General features: G+C 36.4%; 1 protein-coding gene across 1 annotated transcript in view; it reads left to right on the top strand.

Annotated features, from left to right (window-relative positions):
• Positions 1–21,782, top strand: part of LOC131806485 (protein serrate-like) — a 95,327-nt gene that overhangs the window by 31,106 nt on the left and 42,439 nt on the right. The window contains exons 6-9 of the mRNA XM_059130634.1: positions 1,756–1,889; positions 2,126–2,301; positions 5,637–6,000; positions 16,215–16,658. Coding sequence (XP_058986617.1) covers positions 1,756–1,889; positions 2,126–2,301; positions 5,637–6,000; positions 16,215–16,658 — 1,118 coding nt within the window. The remainder of the gene's footprint in view (positions 1–1,755; positions 1,890–2,125; positions 2,302–5,636; positions 6,001–16,214; positions 16,659–21,782) is intronic.

Genomic DNA, 21,782 nt, shown 5'->3' with positions numbered 1-21,782 from the left:
ACCAAACTTGGTACATCATAATAACTCGAATTCGGAGAAGGACAATATCGGTTCACTCCATCTGGAACCTACCCCACAAAAGGTCGATATTTTACTTTACAGAAGGAGAATGGATCCTTGGCAGGTCCCAAGATTCCTATCATATTTTTTCAGACCACTTTTTCCGGTATCTGCCCCACAAGGGATAAAAATTTTGATTAATTTTATTCACCAAACAGCGACATTATTTACCGGAATTGTGGACCAACATTGCTGAAATCATCAAAATACCGAAGATTGGGGTACCGTTATATGGGGGCTATACGAAGACGTGAACCTGCACAGAGAATCTCCTGTCATATGCTGTAGTATCCATTACGAACTTTAAATACCAAATTTTAAACAATTCCGGAAAATAATTTCGCTAAAATCACCAAAATACCGAATATATCGGGGGTACCATCATATGGGGGCTATGCGAAGACGTGGACCAACATTTGTCATTTTCTGTCTTAGGCTGTAGTGTCCACTACGAACTTCAAATACCAAATGTGAAACAGTTCCGGTAAATAATGTCGCTAAAATCATTAAAATACCGAATATCGGGAGGTACCGTTATATGGGGGCTATACGAAGACGTGGACCTACATAGCCCATTTTCAATACCAAAAGTCCTGCAGACATAATACACATTTGAGTAAAATTTGATCAACTTACTTCATTTCGTTCGGAAGCTAGAGTGATTTCTACAGACGGACAGACGGACGGACATTGATAAATCGACATAGAATTTTATGCTGATCAAGAATATATATACTTTGTGGGGTCTAAAATGTATATTTCGAGTTGTTACAAACGGAATGACAAACTTAATATACCCTCCATACTATGGTGGAGGGTATAAAAGCGCGAAATAAACTTCCGATTCTCTTCAAATTTCACACATGCCAATATTTCTACGAGCACAAGATCTGGTGTGAAGATGGTGGATATCGATCCACCCCTTTTGCTACCTTCCCCACTTAGTAGTCAACATTTCCCCATAACAATATCCATCAGGCTCATAAAACGCGAAATGTTTTGATTCTATGTTTCTATTAACACAAGATCTGCTGTGAAAATGGGATATATCGGTCCACTTCTTCTGGTACCTCCACAAAGGGTAAAAATCTTATATATCCATGAAGCTCATAAAACGGGAAATTAACATCCGATTTCATTCAGACTTGCTCCATCTCTATATTTCCATCAACACAAGATCTGATATAAAGATTGTAGAGATCGGACAATTTCTTCTGATACCTCCCCCACATAGGGTTCAAGATTTTGACAAACAAAACGCTCAACTCTACTCAAATTTCACACACGCACAAACATTTTTGGTAGGACAAGATCTGTTGTGAAGATGACATATATCTGCGAACCACTTCTGCTACCTCATCCACAAAGGACCACTCTTCGAAAAAATCGGAGAAATCTGATTTCCTTAAAAAAATTAGTTCTTGAATTATAAATCTTTCAATGTTTCCCAAATTGTCATTCAAAAATATTTTACAAAATATCTAAATATTTTGAAATGTTATTGGCCATTCTGATTTAGCTACCCAGAGAAGTGCCTAAAATGTAAAAAATGTGCATAAAAGAGGTCAATTCGAGGAGTTAGTGAGTTTGTGGATTTACTCCTTAGATATTTTATGGGGTTTTGCAGGAAACAATATCAATTTAATTGTTTTTTTATTCCCCCCTTCCTTATCTTCGTTTTTTTTTTGTTTTCAGTTGTCGACCTGGCTGGCAGGGTCCATTGTGCAATGAATGTGTCGTCTATCCGGGCTGTAAGCATGGCTCTTGTTACGGTGAGGCCTGGACATGTAAATGTGATACAAATTGGGGTGGCATTCTGTGCGATCAAGGTGAGTCATTAAATTGCAACTAAATTATGGCTGAACAAATCATCTCACATACGCTAATATCCGCATGAACTCAATACAAATCGCCAATCAAAATTCTCGGCGATAATTTACATACAACGAACTCATTGTTGTATTTTTCAGCTTCAGCTGATTTAAGTTTAATATTTTACCATTTTTGTTTTTTACAAAACTTATGATTCACGTTTATCTCTTCCCTTTTTTTTACATCCGACTAGATTTAAATTACTGCGGCACACATGAACCCTGCAAACATGGCGGCACTTGTGAGAACACAGCACCTGATCACTTTCGCTGCACATGCGCCGAGGGTTTAGCTGGGGAGCGTTGTGAAATCATAGAGCATCCATGTGCAACGCAGCCATGCAAGAATGGTGGTACCTGTACGATAAAGGTAAGCGGGCCTATTCATGTATGTGTATGTTGGGAATAACCTTGGCTTTAAGTGTCTACATTTTCGAATATTTATTTATATCATGGCATGGCATGGCATAGCATGCCGTGTGATACATTATTCTCTAGAGGAAAAAAAAAACAAGATTAAGGCAATCTCAAGGAGATGGGAAGATTACATCTTTGAATATCTTTGTTATCGATTCCGTTGCTTCCCATCTCGGCTAAGCGCAAGAATCTAGAATGTCATAGGTTATGAAAAATACGTGATATAGCAACAAAATTCTTTGGATCTCTCCTCTATTTGCCGGTGAATGGTAATTCGCTTATGCAGTATTGAATTTAGTTTTGGCTAATAATTTGTTCGGCAATTTGTTATGGAATTTAATTCAATTTGCATTGATTTTCTTGAGCCGTTGTTGATGCAACAACAATGTATGGAGCGGGACAAATTTTTGATTTTGAAATGAAGGAATGGTAACGGAAAATTTTACAATCAAAATGCTCTAGTAGCTAAGAGCACTTAATAGGTCTTTAATATACAAGATCTGTGAGAGTTTTCCATCAGCCACAGACTGCCAAAGGTCTTCAAAGGATATAAAAAATATCAGAGGTCCCTGATATACAGAGAGAGGACAAAATGTTATCTATAGCCAGTGATTTACAAGGGTTATCTCTGTGAGAGTTCTCCATCAGCCACAGGCTGTCAAAGATCTCATTTATTATAGGTCTTCCAAGGATATAAAAAATGTCAGAGGTCCCTGGTATTCAGAGAGATTTACAAAGGTTATCTATAGCCAGAATACCTCCCAAAATTTGCGTTTAGATAGGAAAGTTTTCAAAGCCTTTTATAGACAGAAAACTTCGTCGAGGTCTTTTAACTATAGAGGATTTTTCGGGACTTCTTTCGGCAGAGTTTTTTTTTTCTTTTATATAAAAAGAAGACCCTTCTGATGGCTTCTACGGATGACCTTTCTGATTTATTCTTCTGTAAAGACCATTGAAGGCTCTTCTATATGCTGAAGATCTATCCGAGGCCTCCTTCAGACAGAAGTCCTTTTAAAGATCCTCTAAATGCAGATGGCCTGTCTGAAGTCTTTAATGAGCAAAGCTTTTCCCTCTACAGAAATCATGAAAAAGGTTTCAAAAAATGGTCATATAGCTATAGGTTGCACCTAAAGATCCAGATATAAGATGGGACTTCCATCTATAAAATACCTCTAAATAGCTTACTGACTATGGACATACTCTTCTGGCTTTGGAAGATCTTTAAATGGTTTTTTAGATATAGTCGACTTGTAATCAATCTTCAGGCAGTAGAAGACCTATAGAAAAACGCCTGACCAAAGGTGACCTCTGAAAGGTTATCTTACCTCTAAAATATAAACAGCCTCCTGGCTAGAGAGGACCGCTCAGCACTTTTCTGGCTACAGAATATCTGGTTATCTGGCCTCTAAAATCACTTATAGCTACAAAAGGCCTCTAAACAGCCTCCTGGCTAGAGCAGACCACTCAGCACTTTTCTGGCTACCACTGAAAGGTCTTCTGACCACAGAAGACCTTTAACGGTTTTTTTGGGGTTCAGAAAACCGATGAGACTCCTAACTACTGAAGATCTCTCAACGGTCTTTTGGCTACAGAAGCCCTCTCAAAGATATTCTGACTACAGGAGACCTCTCAAAGTCTTCTACTAACAGTATTGTGACTACAACAACCTCTAAAAGGTCTTCTAGCTACAGAAGACCTCTTGTGGCTACAAAATACCTCTATAGAGGAAATCTCAAAGGTTTTTCTGGTTATAGAAGACCTCTCAATAATATTCTGAATTCTTTACGGTCACCTGGCTGCTGAAGACCTCTCAAGGGTCTTTTGACTACAGAAGATCTCAGAAGACCGTTTACTTCTGGCTTCCGAATACCGCTGAATGGTCTTCTGGCTACAGAATACCTCATTTACATTTCTTTTGGCTACAGAATACCTCTAAAGCGTCTTTTGGCTACCATAGACTTCTCAAAAGCCTTCTGAATACAGAAGACCTCGAAACGGGTTTCTGGCTACAGAACGCCTCTCAACGGTCATCGGCTACGATAGACCTCTCAAAAGTCTTCTGAATACAGAACAACTTTATACGGGTTTCTGGCTACAAGGGCCTCTCTATGGTCTTCTAGCTACAGAAAACATCTTCCGGGTACAGAAGACGTCTTGTAGCTATAGAGGAAATCGCAAAGTGAATACAGAAGACCTTTGAAGGGTCTCCGGACTACCTCTCTAGGATCTTCTGGCATCAGGAGACCTCTGTAGGGTTTTCTGGCTACAGAAAACCTCTGAATGGACTTTTAGCCACGATAGATCTCTCAAAAGTCTTCTGAATGCAGAAGACCGCCAAAAGACATTTGGGCTACAGAAGACCTCTCAGCGGTCTTCTGGCTACAGAAACCTCTAAAGGGTCTGCTGACAACAGAAAGCCTCTCAAAGATCCTCTAGCTGCAGAAGACATCTCAAAGGGTCTTCAGGCTACAGAAGAGCTCTCAATGATCTTCTGACTACGGGAGACCTCCCAAAGTTCTTCTGGCTATAAAAGCCCTCTCAACAGTCTTCTGACTACAGAAAACTCCTCAAAGGTCTTTCGGCTACAGAAGAACTCTCAAAGGTCTTTTGGCTACACAAGAACTCTCAAAGGTCTTTTGACTACAGAAGACCTCTACAGAAAACCGTTTTCCTTGCTACAGAAAACCTCTCAATGGTCTTCTGACTACAGAAGACCTACAAAAGACCTAGCTAGCTTCTAGCTACAAAAAACCTGTCAAGGGTCTTCTAACTACAGAAGAATTGTAAAGGGTCTTCTGACTACAAAAGACCTCTCAAAAATCTTCTGGCTAAAGAAGACCTTTCAAAGGTCTTCTGGCTAATGAAGGCCTCTTTAACTTAATCTTCTGTGTAAAAGCTGCTCCCCTTTTATACGTTTTCGAATAATTTCCGAAGTCGTGACAAAATCCCCCAAACTAAGGAAAACCATCCCGGCCGAAAACCAAGATAAGTAATGGGTTTTGCCAGCTTAATAGTGATTAGTCCATTAGTTGTTTTAAAGCATGCCGTCTTCCGTGGCTTAGATTAACATGTATGTATTTAACTCTCCAGCTCTCGTTTAATTGTAGGCTAAGCAAACGCCATAGTAACAACAACAACAACGAACCCCCCATTTGTAATAAGTAAATGTATGATAAACGTTAAGCTTTAGTGATTCGAACGTTTATTTTTATTTCCTCTGTTGGACAATTACGAGAACTCGTCAATTTATTTGTTTCTTCTTCCATTTTCTTTGCTTTGCTTTCACAGGAATCATCAGGCACAATGCGAAATGGCTCTGGATTACCATCATCATCTTCGTCAGCATCCTCATCTTCGTCATCATCATATCGAGTTATGCGTGACTTGAGTTCGGCCATGGGGAAACCAGTTAATAGACGCAATTTGCCGCAGCTAGGATTAAATTCAGGATCACCGACATCGTCAGCGGCATTGTTGTCAGCGTTGCTGTATGGCCATAGCAATGCAACGGCCGCCGCAACAACAAACGAATCTAGCCATCATAATGCAGCCACAACTACGTCGAATAGCCACAGCCATCATCAAATTCCACCAGTTTCGGAATTCACTTGCGATTGTGTACCCGGTTGGACTGGTCCAACATGTGAAATAAGTAAGTGGATTTGATTTACTTTGATATTATTTTACATTTGTTTTGTGTCTCCCCTCACGTCTCTCATCCGATGCAGTCATCCTTGTCAGAGCTGTGTGTTCGTGCAATCATATTTTGAACGTTTTGGTTTTTCTTTCTCCTTTTCGAAAGCATTTGCGTGTAATGCTGTTTGTTAATCTTTATATTTATTGGGGAAGTTAGGAGGAATACAGGGTGGGTCAAAAGAGTTGTCAAATTTAGCAAAACAAATCTCACGAGGTTCTCTAAACTCAAAATTTGGTCCTAATGGACCTTTTGGTAAGAATTTTCCTTCATACGGACATTCTTTGACAATTATTCTCCACAAAGCTTCCCTCCAGCTGAGAATCCTAAAGGGGACCATTTTTCCCTAATCTACCAGAATTCCAAACACTGACCCATATTGAAAAAATGCCTCTCTTCCCGTACTTCCGAGTACCTTAAACGTCACTCTATATTCCCAGACAATTCCAATGTGAATCCGTATTATTTTCTCCCAAATCTCCTTAACGACTGAAAATTCCCAACGACCTACACCTGACAATTTTTTTTAGCACAACAGTTCCTGCCTTCGAAGAATCTAAAAACTGGACTTCTTTAGACACCATTATTGATTTTTTCCACATTTCCTCCCATTTACATTGAATATATTTTCCATAGCTTTGCGGAGTTCAAAATGTGGACCTATATTCATAATTTCCCTACACAGTCACAGAAAATTCCAAATGTGGATCAGTGTTGATAAATTTTTGCCGCAACGTCTCCCACCTTTGTAAAATCAAAAACGTGGGCCTATGTTGCCAATTTTTCTAGACACCCTTTCACACCTTTAGAGAATCTCAAAAGTGGAGCTATATTTACAATCTCTCTCCACAATCTTCCCAAACTTTTGAGAGTTCCTGACCTAAACCTGCACCTATATTCACCATTTTATTTTTCGCTACTATCCCTACCTTTTGAAAATCTCAAACGTTTACCTCAACCACCTTCTCTACCTTTTGAGAAAGCAAAACGTGGACCTATTGACAGTTTTTTACCACAAACTGGACTTATATTGACAACTTTTCTCCACAAACTTCTCTACCTTTTGAGAATCCTAAATTTGGACCCATATTGAGGAATATTATTCATAGCATCCTCGTCCTTTTGAAAATCCCAAATATAGAACTATTTTGATATATTTTTTCTACTATCCCCCAACCCCATAAATGTACCTATAATGACACGTGCTCCCCACAATCCTCCCTACTTTTTGAGAATCCTAAACCCATATTGACCACACGCATCTCTACTTCCCCTTTGAGAATCCCAAACGTGGACCGATAGTGACAACTTTTCTTCACAACCTTCCCTGCCATTTGAAAATCTCAAATGCGGACCTATATTAAAAATTATTCTCCATAACTACTCTTACTTCTGAGAATCCCAAACGTGGACCCTGATTCACAATCTTTCTTCACAAGCCTCCTTTTTCTTTGAAAATCCCAAATAAGGTTCTATATTGACAACTTTTTTAGAACTACCCTTACTCCTTGGAGAATCCTAACTGTAGACCTATTTTTACAAATTTTCTTCAGAACTACCGCTATTTTTTCATAATCCTAAGTGTGGACCTATATTGACCATTTATCTCCCCAAGCTTCCGTACCTTTTAAAATCCTAAATGTGAACCTGTACGGCCAATTTTTCTCCATATACTTCCCTACCTTTTGAGAATCCTAAAGGTGGGCCTACATTGACTACTACTCTCCACAACTCTCCCTACTTTTTAGAAAAACCAACATGGACCTTTATTGAGAAATGTTCTCTACATCTTTCAGTACTGTTTGAAAATCCCGAATCTCTATATTGATAACTATTCTTCACAACTACCCCAACTTTTTGAGAGTCCCAAATGTAAGGACAATTTTTCTCCCCAAACTTCCTTACCTTTTGAGAATCCCAAATATGGACCTATTTCGACAAGTTTTCTCTACAACCTTCCATACGTTTTGAGAATCCAAAATGTGATCTTATTTCGGAATTTTTTCTCCACAACCTTCTCTACCTTTTGAGAATCCCAAACGTGGCCCTACATTGAAAACTTATTTCCAAAACTTTTCCCAGCTTTTAAGAATCCAAAATGTGGAACTATTTTGAAATTCTTCCTCCACAACCTTTTCTACCGTTTGAGAATGACAAACATGGGGCTACAAATACAATTTTTCAGCACAAAATGTCCCTACCATTTGAGAATCCTAAGAGTGGCCCTATATTGATAACTTCTTGACAACTTCTCCTACGTTTTTAGAATATTAAATGTGGACCAATATTGACAAATTTTCTCTTAAGCTTCCTTAACTTTAGAGAATGGACCGACCTATCACGAATCTTAAATTTGGATCCATGTTGGAACTTTTTCTCCAAAAATTCTAAAATTTTTGGAATCCCGTTTTGACAATTTTTCTCCAGACTTTCGATTATCTTCTGCGTTTTCAAAACGTAGACCAAAATTGACATTCTTTCTCCACGGTGATCTTTATTTGAAATTTTTCTGCACATTTGCATCCTATTTCTCAGTATCCCGAATGTGGACCTATATATACCACAAATTCTGCCACCTTCCTTGTCCAGTCTATTTTTTACCTCAACATTCTGAGAGTCCTAAACATGGGCCTATATTGATATATTTTCGGAAGACTTTGCTCTACCTTTTCAGTATCTAAAACGTAGAGCTTTGCTGATTGTTTATTTTTCTCCAGACCTTGTTCTACAATCTCAGTATCCGAAACGTTGACCTTTGTTCGCAATTCTTCTTCACATATTACTTCCCCATTAAATTTCTTAATCATGGACCTATATTTATCGACAATTTTTTACGGAGCTTCCCAGTATTCGAAACGTGGACCTTTATTGGCAATAAATCCCTACATATTCCCTACCTACTATAAGTATCACAGTCGTGGACCTATATTGTCTATTTTTCTTCAGACTTCCTCCTACTTGTCACAGTCGTGCACCTATATCGTCAATTTTTCTCCAGACTTTTCCTTACCTTCTGAGTATAACAATTGTGGGACTATATCGTCTATTTTTTCCATTCCATTTTCTTACCTATCGAATATTCAAAACGTGGCCCTATATCGTATATTTTACTCCAGTCTTTCTCCTACCTGCCGAATATCCAAATCTTGGTCCTACATAGTATATTTTTCTCCAGTCGTTTTCCTAACTGCCGAATATCAAAAACATGTTTCTATTTGCTCCAGTCTTTCTCCTACCTGCCGAATTTCCAAAATGAGGTTCTATATCGAAACATTTTTATACGTTTTCTTCCTTCGGGAAATTGTTCTCCTTCATCCATATTTTCCCTACCACCTAAGAAGGTTCTCGACAATATTTCTTCCCCCTCAGAGACATTGTACCTCCATAACTTAGCCTACATTTTCAGAACTCCAGACGGGGAACTGTATTGGCAAAATTAATCCGCAACCTTTCCAATCTTTCCAGAATAAGTATATTTCCTCCAGTCTTTCTACCACCTGCCGAACATCCAAAAGGTTTTCTTCAATCGTGGACTTATACTGAATTATTTTCGTTTTCCGTGTTTTTCCCACCTCCTGAGAAGGTTGTTGACAATATTTTACTGCTTTCCTTCAGAAAGCTTTCCTCCATAACATTGTCTACATTTCTAGAAATAATGCCGAGGATCCCTATTGACAAATTTAAACCGCAACCTTTACAATTTTAAACGTGGTCGAATACCGAAGATTTTTCCTCACATTTCACCTGAATTTTGTGAAACTCTATTGAAAAATTTTACCTTATTTTTTTTCCACCTTTTTGGAAGTTTTTGACAATATTTCCTATCCTATCCTTCCTAATGTGCCTTCATAACTTTGCATACATTTGAAAACTCCAGACGAAGACCCGTATCGGCATAATAAATCAGTAACCTTTCTAATCTTTTGTGAATTCTCTTTTAGAAGATAGGAATCCTAAATGTTAGTACATGTTGAATACAGTTCCTTCTCGTTTCCCACCTTCAGAGAATCTCAAGCGCGAATATTTTCCCCCAACTTGATCCAAAAGAGTTTCTTATTTACCAGGACCCAAGTGTCAAAGATAAAATCATATTAAAATTTCCCTTTAGATTATTGGTCGTTTTCTGCACACTATTTTCACTCCACCCTATTAAACGTAATTGTAAACACATATCTCCTGCCACAAAAATAATTCGCCAAAGAAATTAACTGAACATAAAAAAAACAAACTAAAACAAAATCATTACATATGAATTTGTTAATAGCAGCAAAACAAAACAGAAAATTAAACTTTCAAATAAATGCTGTTTGAAAAATCAAAAAATTGTATTCATAATTCCATTACAAAATAGAAATGTGATTTTTATAACCATAACAGCTTTAAATCTCCATTAAAACTTGTTTAATTTGAAATTAAAGCATTTTTTCTCGAACATTTTTTTGCACATTAAATTTTATTTATGATCGAAACATTTTCATGTAAGTGTTTATTTAAAGAAAAAAGAGTTATGGTTTGTCCATAAATTGTGGCGTTTTGAGATCATGGCTTTGTAATTATGTGTAAATAATGAGTACATTTTAGGTAGAGCATTGATTTTTTTGCAATTACGGTGGATATATATAAATTCACTTATAGGCAGAAGGGGGTTGAAAAGTTAGGGCAGACGTCTTAAAAAGCTTATTCGAGGTGAAGAGATGTTTGGATATAAATCTGTTGATTTAAAAACGAAAGCGTCATAATCTCATTAGAAGACCTCAACTGTCTATTCCTTCGGAAGGATCATCCGATGGATGATAAGCCTTTTGAAAGGCCTATAAATGAAGTACTATATATCCACCGTAATTGCAAAAAATCAATGCTCTACGTCAAAAATGATTTACCCTCTATGGCATAGGTTCCGAAGGAATGGGCCAAAAGCATTGACAATTGTGACCCTTTGTGGGTGAGGTACCAGAAGGGGTTCGCAGATATATATCATCTTCAGAACAGATCTTGTGTTAGCAAAAAAGTTTGTGTGTGTGAAATTTGAAGAGAGTTGGATGGTTATTTCCATTTCTTTGAGCGTTTTATTTTTCAAAATCTTGAATCCATTGTGGGGGAGGTACCAGAAGAAATAGTCTGATATCTACCATCTTTGTAATAGATATTGAGTTGACGAAAATATTGAGATGTGCCAAGTTTGAATGCAATCGGATATTAATTTGGTGTTTTATGAGCTTTATGGATATTCAGCATTTTGAACCTCTGTGGGGTCGGTACCAGAAGGAGTTGGCCGGTATAGCCCATCTTCGCATCAGATCTTGTGTTACTAGCAATAATGGGATGTGTGAAATATATTGAGAACTAGACGCTTATTTCGCATTTTATAATCGCTTTGACCCTTTGTGAGATAGGTAAGAGAAGGAAGAGTCCGACCTCTACCATTTTTATAACAGGTCTTGAGTTAATAAAAATATTGAGCTGTGTTTAGTCTGAATGGAATCGGATATTAATATCGCCTTTTATGAGCTGCATGATATTCAACATGTTGACCAGAAGAATTGGAACGATATATACAATCTTCAAAACACAGAGTTAGTGTTATTTTAATTTTTGACCCTTTGTGGGAAGGTACTTCATGGAGTTTGTAACTCCTCGAAATAATTATGTCAGACCCAACAAAGAATATATACTCTTGATCAGCGTAAAATTCTAAATCGTTTTAGCAATGTCCGCCTGTCTGTCTGTAATCAATTCGAACGAATTGAGATAGAAGGCCAAAATTTTGCACACATGTTTTTTTCCAGTAGGCAGGTTGAGTTCGTAAATGTCGTAGGTCCACGTTTTCATATAGCCCCCATATAACGGTACCTCTTTATATTCGGTATATTTATGATTTCAGCGACATTATTCAACGGAATTGTTTCAAATTACGTATTTAAAGTTCGTAATGGGAACTACAGTCTGTTACAGAAAATTGTCTATGCAGGTCCAGGTCTTTGTATAGGCCTCATATATCAGTACCTCCCTATATTCGGTATTTTCACGATTGTAGGTACAATACCCACCGCAATTGTTTGAGATGTCGTATTTGAAGTTCGTAATGGATGCTACAGCCTGTAACAGAAAATTGTCTATGCTGGTTCAGGACTTCGCACAGCTCCGATATAAAAGTGCCTCCCTATACACGATGTTTTGATGATTTTAGCTACATTAGTCACCGTTTATTTCAAGTTTCGAAGTTGAATATGGTAATGGCTTATAACAAACAATGCCTATGTAGGTCCAATATAACGGCTATATATACCGGATATTTAAGAGAATTTTTTTAGGATTTTATTCTTTGAATATCTACAAGTTCGTTCGAAATGGCGGAGGGTATTAACAGTTCGGCCGAACATACTGATTTTTAACTTGTTTAAAATTTTATTTGTTCGAATTGGTCACCTTTGGCACGAATTATGGCCTTCAATCTCCCAATGAAACCGTCACACGCTGCCCGAATGTTTCTCTTCTGTATTTTGGCCCATTCCCGGCGAAGCGCTTGCTTGAGGTGGTCGACACTTTGGGATCTTTTAGTGCCAACTTTGCTTTCCAAAATACTCCAGATACAATAGTCCAACAGATTTGTATCCGGAGATTTCGGTGGTCGTTGTGCGCTGGGAATGAAGCGAGGAACCTTATTTTGTAATCATTCTTGGGTGGGATGGTGCTGAGTCCTGTTGGAATGTCCAAGGTTTGCGGCCAAAATGTTTGCATACCCAAGGCTTTCATACACCCTCCAGAATATTTTCGCGATAATATTCGGCATTTATTCTGATGCCACGATCGATCAATACGAGCCGAGGGCGACCATCGACTGTTATGGCGGCCCACATCATCACCATGGCCTGCGCTTGAGTTCTGGTGCCCAACCGAAGGTGCACGATTTCAGCTGACCTCTTTGGCAAGTAAACACTATCATTTGGTTTGTTTACAAATTGCTGGACAACAAATTTTTTCTCATCGGAGAAAACCGAATTGGCAGCACATCACTTTCGGCCAAGCGAAGCAACTCATTAGCTCTTTTGAGTCAATTTTCTTTCTGTTGCGGTGCTCGGACTTTAACCCCAGCTCATTGTTCAATATTTGCCAAAAGGAATATTGGATTTGTTCAGCTCACGAGCCATTTTTCGGTCACTGCGACGCAGGTTTCGGACAAGTCGCTTCTTTACTTTTCGAACCATTTCTGCTGATGTTGCTGTTTTCTTCCGTCCACTTCCTTAACGTCGAGTTACGCTACCAGTATCACGATAACGAGCGATGTTACGAGACACAAAAGATTTATTCACATTTAAATGCTGGAGTGCTCTAAGGTTAGCCACTTGTGGTTTTCCAGCCAAATATAAAGAAATCACACTATCACGCTTGAATTCCATAACAAATAACTTTTTTTCTGGAAAATTTTCATCAAAATGCTTTTGTACGCTTTTAAACAATATAATAAGCTGTCACTTTAATAATTTTAACAACTGTCAGACGAGTGGCTTAGAAATGACAGCAGTCTGAAGTTGGTTGCAGGTTTTTCATATCACCCTGTATACCAGGGGGCGGGTTACCAGAAGGAGTGGATCGATATTGTACATCTCCGAACTCGATCTAAGTTTGGCAATAATATAACGATGTGCCAAGTTTGGATCAAATCGGATACTCCCTTCGAGAGTTATCGTGCGCTACAACCAACCAGCCAAACAGACATCGCTAGATCGACTCCAAATGTCCTGAAACGGCTTTGGTCTAAAGTGACCTACGGTCTAAGATCGTTTTTTCGACTAGACACTTTTTGACCGCATCAAATGGTACATATGCCCTCTCAAGCCATACGACTGAGGGTATAAAAATCTTTTAAATGTTCGTTCAACATTTTGAATTTTATACCCTGGGCATATCGGTGTCCACCACTATTGCATGCAGGGTATATGAATGTTTTTATTTTGTTAATAACACCTTGAAATATACCATTTCGATCCCACAAAGATATATATGATCTGTATACGTTTTTCGGCCCTTAATTATGAATATACATTGGTGCTTTGAGAACCGTTTAAATGTAAACATCCATATGTTGGAAACCCACTCACCAAACCTAAGGTATTTTAAATATTCCGTTATTTTTGTAAGCGTCTTTATAATAAAAACGAACAGCTTAGGAAAATATTTCCTTAAAAGTCCGACAGATAAAAATGCATTACAATTTTCATTATCACGTTTGTGTCTTAAGTCTTTCGTTTCGAAGAAAAAGCCCCCTTCGCCGACCAACTTCATTCCACAAACGAAAAATGACTTCTTTATCTGCATAACGATGGAAATAAATGCATTTCAAGAATTAAACAAACAAATCAAAATCAATAGTCTAATGCCAGACGCAACAGCAACAAATGCCTTGGCTGCCCCACACACACACACTCTAGCTCGCTGGCTCTTCATCTGGCCACCATCAGACATATCCTCCTTTTGTTGCTCTGTGTGTGTGTGTGCACTTTACTTAGCTAATTGTGTTTGCTTTTTGATCACGCAACAGATACAAATGGAAACGATTTTCAATGACTGTGAGAGAATCCGGACACCGGTTGATCGGCTGAATGGTTGGTAAACACAGAGATTTCAATGAAATTGATAAAAGTGTCTCCAGTCGTTTTGAAAACATCACTCAAGTCGTCGTCGTCATCACGGACATCATCGTCAGTGTGTGTGTGTGTGTGAGAGTGATGTTGGTTGACTTGCGTATCTCAATGGTTGTTGGCAGCACCCAAAATGATGTTGTGGCCCAAGATGCTGCACTTGAAGTAGGAAAAAACAAACATTGACAGCGTTTTGTTGTAAATCTCCAAACGAACCAAGAGCCAGCCAGTTGTTAAATCCCATAAATAAACTATTATTTTCTTTCAAAGAGTTTTATTCATTTTTATACCCTACACCACAAGGTGGCCAGGGTATTAGGTCTTTGGGCATTTGTTTGTAACAGGCAAAAGGAAACGAGATAGACCCATAGTTCCTTTTGATGATCTGCATAAAATCACATTCCGAGTCGATTTATGCATGTCCGTTCGTCCGTCCGTCCGTCCGTCCATGTATTTTTGTGAACAAAGCACAGTTCGCATTTATTACCGGATCCAGAGGAAATTTTGCACAAATCATTTATTTGGCCCAAGGACGAACCCTATTGAAATTGCAGATAATCGGTAAACATTTAGATATAGCTCCCATATATATCTGCCTTTAATTGTGCACCAAACGTGTCTATATAAGCCCGAATAGTATGGAACTTTGCACATACAACCAAATTAGGCCTGAAAATAAGTATGCCAAATTTGATCGAAATCGCTTCAGATATAGCTATAGCTCCAATATATATTGTTCATCCGATTTGTTATTTTAGTCCTCCGCAGCCGTAATATGCACTCCGTAACAACGATACTCAGGGAAATATATCAAATACAGCTCAGAAATACCTTTGCTAAATTTTATCGAGATCGGTTCGGATTTGGATATATCTCCCATATATAACTTCGTCCGATTTACCTTTTATTGTGCACCAAACGTCTAATATTTGTCCAACTGGGATGGAATTTGGTACTTACTACCGAATTGGGTCTAGAAGCTACTATGTTAAATTTAGTGAAAATCGGTTCAGATATACCTATAGCTCCCATATATGTTGTTCATCCGATTTGTTACATTTGTTACCCACAGTCGTAATATGCACTCCGTAACAACGATATTCAGGGAAATATATCAAATACAGCTTAGAAATACCTTTGCTAAATTTTATCGAGATCGGTTCGGATTTCGATATAGCTCCCACACAAGTCCTCATTTTAAAGATACAAATGCTTCGGCATATTTAGCCTTTTAAACTTTAAATTATAATCATAGCGTGTATGATAGAATTCTCCCATAAAAACTTTTAATTATTATGTGGAGCTCTACTAAATTAGCAAAGTGGCGCAGGGTATCATAAAGTCGGCCCCGCTCGACTTTAAGACTTTCTTTACTGGTTCTTTCTTCAATTTTTTGAATTTTGTTTAATCGTGTGTGTGTGTGTCGTTTAGGATGGCTATTTCCATGGCACCCAACCACATTTTTCCATTTTTTTTTTTGCCCATAACAACCATCGACAGAGTTTAACATTCGTTTCTGATCTTGTTTTCCAGATATCGACGAATGTGCCGGTGGACCTTGCGAGCATGGTGGCACTTGTATTGATCTAATCGGCGGTTTCCGTTGTGTTTGTCCCACCGAATGGACAGGCGATGTATGTCAAATGGATGTAAACGAATGCGAAATGAGTTATCCTCCACCATCGCAGCAAAAAAATGCCGGATTGGTCTCCTCGTCCAGTTCAAGTACTTCATCGTCCACTTCATCCACCTCCTCGACCCTTGGCAATTTTACAACGGCCAACATGATGGGACCCTGTGTAAATGCCCGCCAATGCCTTAATCTGCCCGGCTCGTTTTCATGCGTTTGCCTTGAGGGTTGGGGTGGTCCAACGTGTGCCACCGATTTCGATGATTGCGTGGGCCAATGCAAAAACGGTGCCACTTGCCGAGATTTGGTTAATGATTATCGCTGTTTGTGTGCAACTGGATTTACAGGTATGTATCGATGCAACACCAAAAAAAAAACAAATGCAACAACTTATCTGCACAAATCGATGGCCAACCAGCCAGCCAGCCATCCGGCTAGCCACAAAGGAGGCTTAATCAAATAAACTATTATTTTTTTTTTTTGCTCTCGAAACAAGTGTAGATCATTTTGCCAGTTCAGTTGGTTATCGGTGTGACGATTTTGTTTGTTGACTTGGTTTTTTGGTTGGCTTTCTGTTTTTTTTAGAGGATTTTGAAAATGCCACACGGTATTGCATTTGCCTTTTGGCGGGGATAACGACTTGTTTGTGTTGGCGTAGTTGTGTTACATTTTAGCCGGATTCCAAATTCATATGTTACTCGAATTGGCTGTGAACTGAACGAGAAAAAAATCTTAAAATTTGAGAAAATATTCAAAGTTGTTTTAAATTTTTGGCTGATTTAGTAATACTTGTTTTTTTGGGGGAAAAAACTTGAATTATTTTTAGTTGAATTTAAATATTTGTTAATGGGTATGGTATGTCAAGGAATGGGAAGAAGTCGATAAAATGGTTTAAATAGAAAATTTTTAATTTTTCACCAACCATATGAATTTCGATCATTAAATCCCTTACAAAATTCCCGATTCTTGTTAAAAAGTCCTTGAAAATATCCATAATTTTTGGAAAGAACCCAAAAAATAAAATTTGAATATATCTCAGAATATTCTTAAAAATTCTACGATTACCATTACCATTTTCCTAACAAAAATTGAGGATTCCAGCCCTATTCCTTCACCCAATACAAAATATAGTGTCATTCAGTACTTTTCGTACAAAAAAAGTACACATTTTCGAAACAATCTCCATATATTCAGGCTACACATGAACAGCGATTCAAAGAACAGACTTCAAATTTCCAGCACTATCCCTCTATTCCGAATTTAGTACCATTTAGCACTTTTCGTACTATTATGGTACACATTTCAACAACCACCTACATATTTGAATTTACTACTATTTAGTACTTTTCGAACAATTATAGTACGAGTCAGAGATAAAGTTCTGAAATTTGATATTACGATAACTGATGGTATCTGAAGTTTAGATTTAGCGGTTGTTTTGGAAATACCACCGCCATATCTCAACTTCAGATATCAACAGTTATCTTAATATCAAATTTCAGAACTTTATTTCTGACCCTTCACCCAATACTAAAAATATAATACTAGTCAGTACTTTTCGTACCATTCAGAAATATAGTACACATTTCCATGACCATCTCCATATGTCCAGGCCATACATGGACAACGACCCTAATATCAAATTTCAGATTTCAAGTCCTATCAGTTCACCCAATACCATTTATACCAAAAACCACATCTTTATCACGAACAACTGTTTCATATTTAGTACAGTTCGCAGTTGGTACACATTTCCAAAACCACCTTCACGTATCAAACTTCCTTTCCAACATTGATTCTCATAACAAATTTCAAGTTCATAGCTTTATCCGTTTACATAGTACCAAAATGATACCATTTTAAAAGTTTAATAAAATTTGTAGAACTTCTCGTAACCTTAAACCTCAAACTTCCAAAAAGCTTTTGGTACATCTATCTTGCACTCCAAAACCTCAAAGAATAGTGGATTGTATTAAGAAAATATGTTCAAAGATTTCCGTAATTTTTGATTTTTAAAAAAAGTTTTTAAGGACTCCTGGATTTAGAAAAAATATTTTCAAAGACATCTAACATTCCTAAATTTTATAAAAAATATATTTTCAAGAACTTCCAAGAATCCTAAATTTTATAGAAAATATTTTCAATGACTTCCAAGAAACCTGGATTTTATAAAGAATTATTTACAAGATCTTTACAAGAACTACCAAGAATCGTGGATCTTATAAAAAATATTTTAAAGACTTCCCGAATCGTAGATTTTATGAAAAATATTTTCAAGGACTTCCAACAATTATAACAAATATTTTCAAGGACTTTCAGAATCTAGGATTTTATAAAGAAATATTTATAAAAAACTTTTTGCAAGAACTATCAAGAATCGTGAATCTTATAAAAAATCTTTTTTAAGGACTTCCAAGGTTCTTGAGTTTTATAAAGAATATTTTCAAAGTCTTCCAAGAATCGTGCATTTTAAGAATCCTGGATTTTTTAAAGGATTGCCAAGAGTCCTGGATTTTCAAGGACTTCCATGAACGTGGGTTTTGTAAAGGACCTTTAAGAATCTTGAGTTTTACAAGGAATACTTTTGAATCTTGAATTTTATAAAGAATACTTTCGAATCTTGAATTTTTTAAGAACAGTGGGCTTAAAAAATGAACCTTCCAATAAACCTGGACCTTACAAACGAATTCCGAGAATCTTTGTATTGTTAAAAAAAATTAACAAGTATTTCTGAAGTTGTTCAAGAATCGTGGATTTTATAAGGACCTTCCACGAATCGTGGATTTTATAAAGACCTTCCACAAATCGTGGATTTTATAAAGCCCTTCCAAGAATCGTAGATTTTATAAAGACCTTCCACGAAACGTGGGTTTTATAAGGGGCCTTCAAGAATCGTGGGTTTTTTAAAGGACCTTCAAGAATCGTGGATTTTTTAAAGGACCTTCAAGAATCGTGGATTTTTTTAAAGGACCTTCAACAATCATTGATTGTATAAAAATATTTTCAAGGACTACGAAAAATCGTGAATTGTTGGAGTACCAAAAATCATAAATTCTTGGACTACCAAAAATCATGAACTTTTAACTGATTCCTTGGATAGAATTTTGATAGGAATAAAAAATTGATATTTTTAGGTAAAAATTCAGAAAAAAATGTAAGGACTTTTTAGGTTCTTCAAAAAAAAATTGCAACTGAAATATGTTAAGAAAAAATAAATCAAATTTTCTGGACTAAAAATCATGGAAAAAATGTTTTTTTCCTAAAATCCCTTTTTTCAAACAATTTTCCACGACCGTCTACTGAAAGAAAGAGAATATTTTTGGAGAACGCTTTCTGACAAAAAACTAAGTTATTTTGAGTTTTTTTTTTCATAAGAACTTAACAAAAAAACTGGGTATTATAACTCTTTTAAAAAACTACTGGTCAAAAAAGCTTGGATATTCTAAAAATTGGTTCTCAGGGAGTTCCTTCTTCAAGAATCATGGGTTTTTTAAAGGACCTTCAAGAATCGTGGGTTTTTTAAAGGACCTTCAAGAATCGTGGATTTTTTTAAAGGACCTTCAACAATCATGGATTGTATAAAAATATTTTCGAGGACTACGAAAAATCGTGAATTGTTGGAGTACCAAAAATCATAAATTCTTGGACTACCAAAAATCATGAACTTTTAACTGATTCCTTGGATAGAATTTTGATAGGAATAAAAAATTGATATTTTTAGGTAAAAATTCAGAAAAAAATGTAAGGACTTTTTAGGTTCTTCAAAAAAAAATTGTAACTGAAATATGTTAAGAAAAAATTAATCAAATTTTCTGGACTAAAAATCATGGAAAAAATGTTTTTTTTCCTAAAATCCCTTTTTTCAAACAATTTTCCACGACCGTCTACTGAAAGAAAGAGAATATTTTTGGAGAACGCTTTCTGACAAAAAACTAAGTTATTTTGAGTTTTTTTTTTTCATAAGAACTTAACAAAAAAACTGGGTATTATAACTCTTTTAAAAAACTACTGGTCAAAAAAGCTTGGATATTCTAAAAATTGGTTCTCAGGGAGTTCCTTCTTCAAGAATCATGGGTTTTTTAAAGGACCTTCAGGAATCGTGGGTTTTTAAAGGACCTTCAACAATCATTGATTGTATAAAAATATTTTCAAGGACTACGAACAATCGTGAATTGTTGGAGTACCAAAAATCATAAATTATTGGACTACCAAAAACCATGAACTTTTAACTGATTCCTTGGAAAGAATTTTGATAGGAATAAAAAATTGATATTTTTAGGTAAAAATTCAGAAAAAATTTAAGGACTTTTTGGATTCTTTAAAAAAAGATTTACAACTGAAATATTTTAAGAAAAAATAAATCAAATTTTCTGGACTAAAAATCATGGAAAAAAATGTTTTTTTTTTCCTAAAATCCCTTTTTTCAAACAATTTTCCACGACCGTCTACTGAAAACAAGAGAATATTTTTGGAGAACGCTTTCTGACAAAAAACTAAGTTATTTTGAGTTTTTTTTTCATAAGAACTTAACAAAAAAACTGGGTATTATAACTCTTTTAAAAAAACTACTGGTCAAAAAAGCTTGGATATTCTAAAAATTGGTTCTCATTGAGTTCCTCCTTCAAGAATCGTGGGTTTTTTAAAGGACCTTCAAGAATCGTGGGTTTTTAAAAGGACCTTCAACTATCATGGATTGTATAAAAATATTTTCAAGGACTACGAAAAATCGTGAATTGTTGGAGTACCAAAAATCATAAATTATTGGACTACCAAAAATCATGAACTTTTAACTGATTCCTTGGAAAGAATTTTGAAAGGAATAAGAAATTGATATTTTTAGGTAAAAAATCCAAAAAAAAAATTAAGGACTTTTTGGATTCTTTAAAAAATGATTTACAACTGAAATATTTTAAGAAAAAATAAATCAAATTTTCTGGACTAAAAATCATGGAAAAAATGTTTTTTTTTTTTTCCTAAAATCCCTATAAAATATATGACCCCTTTTTCAAAATCAATTATCCTTGACAATTGTACCGAATTTCAGAACTCGAGCTCATATAACGTGGACTATATTCTGCTCAAACTTGACACATTTTTCAAGGATAATGGATTTTCAAAATGGTCATATATTTAATTCCAACAATAGGCCGATGACATAATTTAGACATATGTGGAGTTGTTGAAAAGGAAGTTACAAATTTAATATACCCCCATCTTTGGTTGGGGGGGTTCTTATCAGAATAAAGCAAATTTTTTTCACTTCACTCAAAATATCCTTACCGACTATGCAATTCTGGTCCGAACTTAAAAATACTTCAGAGATTTCCTCAAGGTCACTGAGGCCCAGTTTTGGACAATATTCCGGACTCTGGGCCAAAATGAATACTCATTGTCGAATTTATGCCCATTTCACATATAAACAGCAACTCTGGCTTCTTTGCAGATAAAAATCTAACAATGTTTTTCAATTT

This window comes from Musca domestica, unplaced genomic scaffold (assembly GCF_030504385.1).
Source record: "Musca domestica strain aabys unplaced genomic scaffold, Musca_domestica.polishedcontigs.V.1.1 1, whole genome shotgun sequence".
In the NCBI taxonomy this organism is placed as follows: domain Eukaryota; kingdom Metazoa; phylum Arthropoda; class Insecta; order Diptera; family Muscidae; genus Musca; species Musca domestica.
The sequence above is the reverse complement of the archived record's forward strand: the minus strand, read 5'-3'. Positions and strand labels throughout refer to the sequence as shown.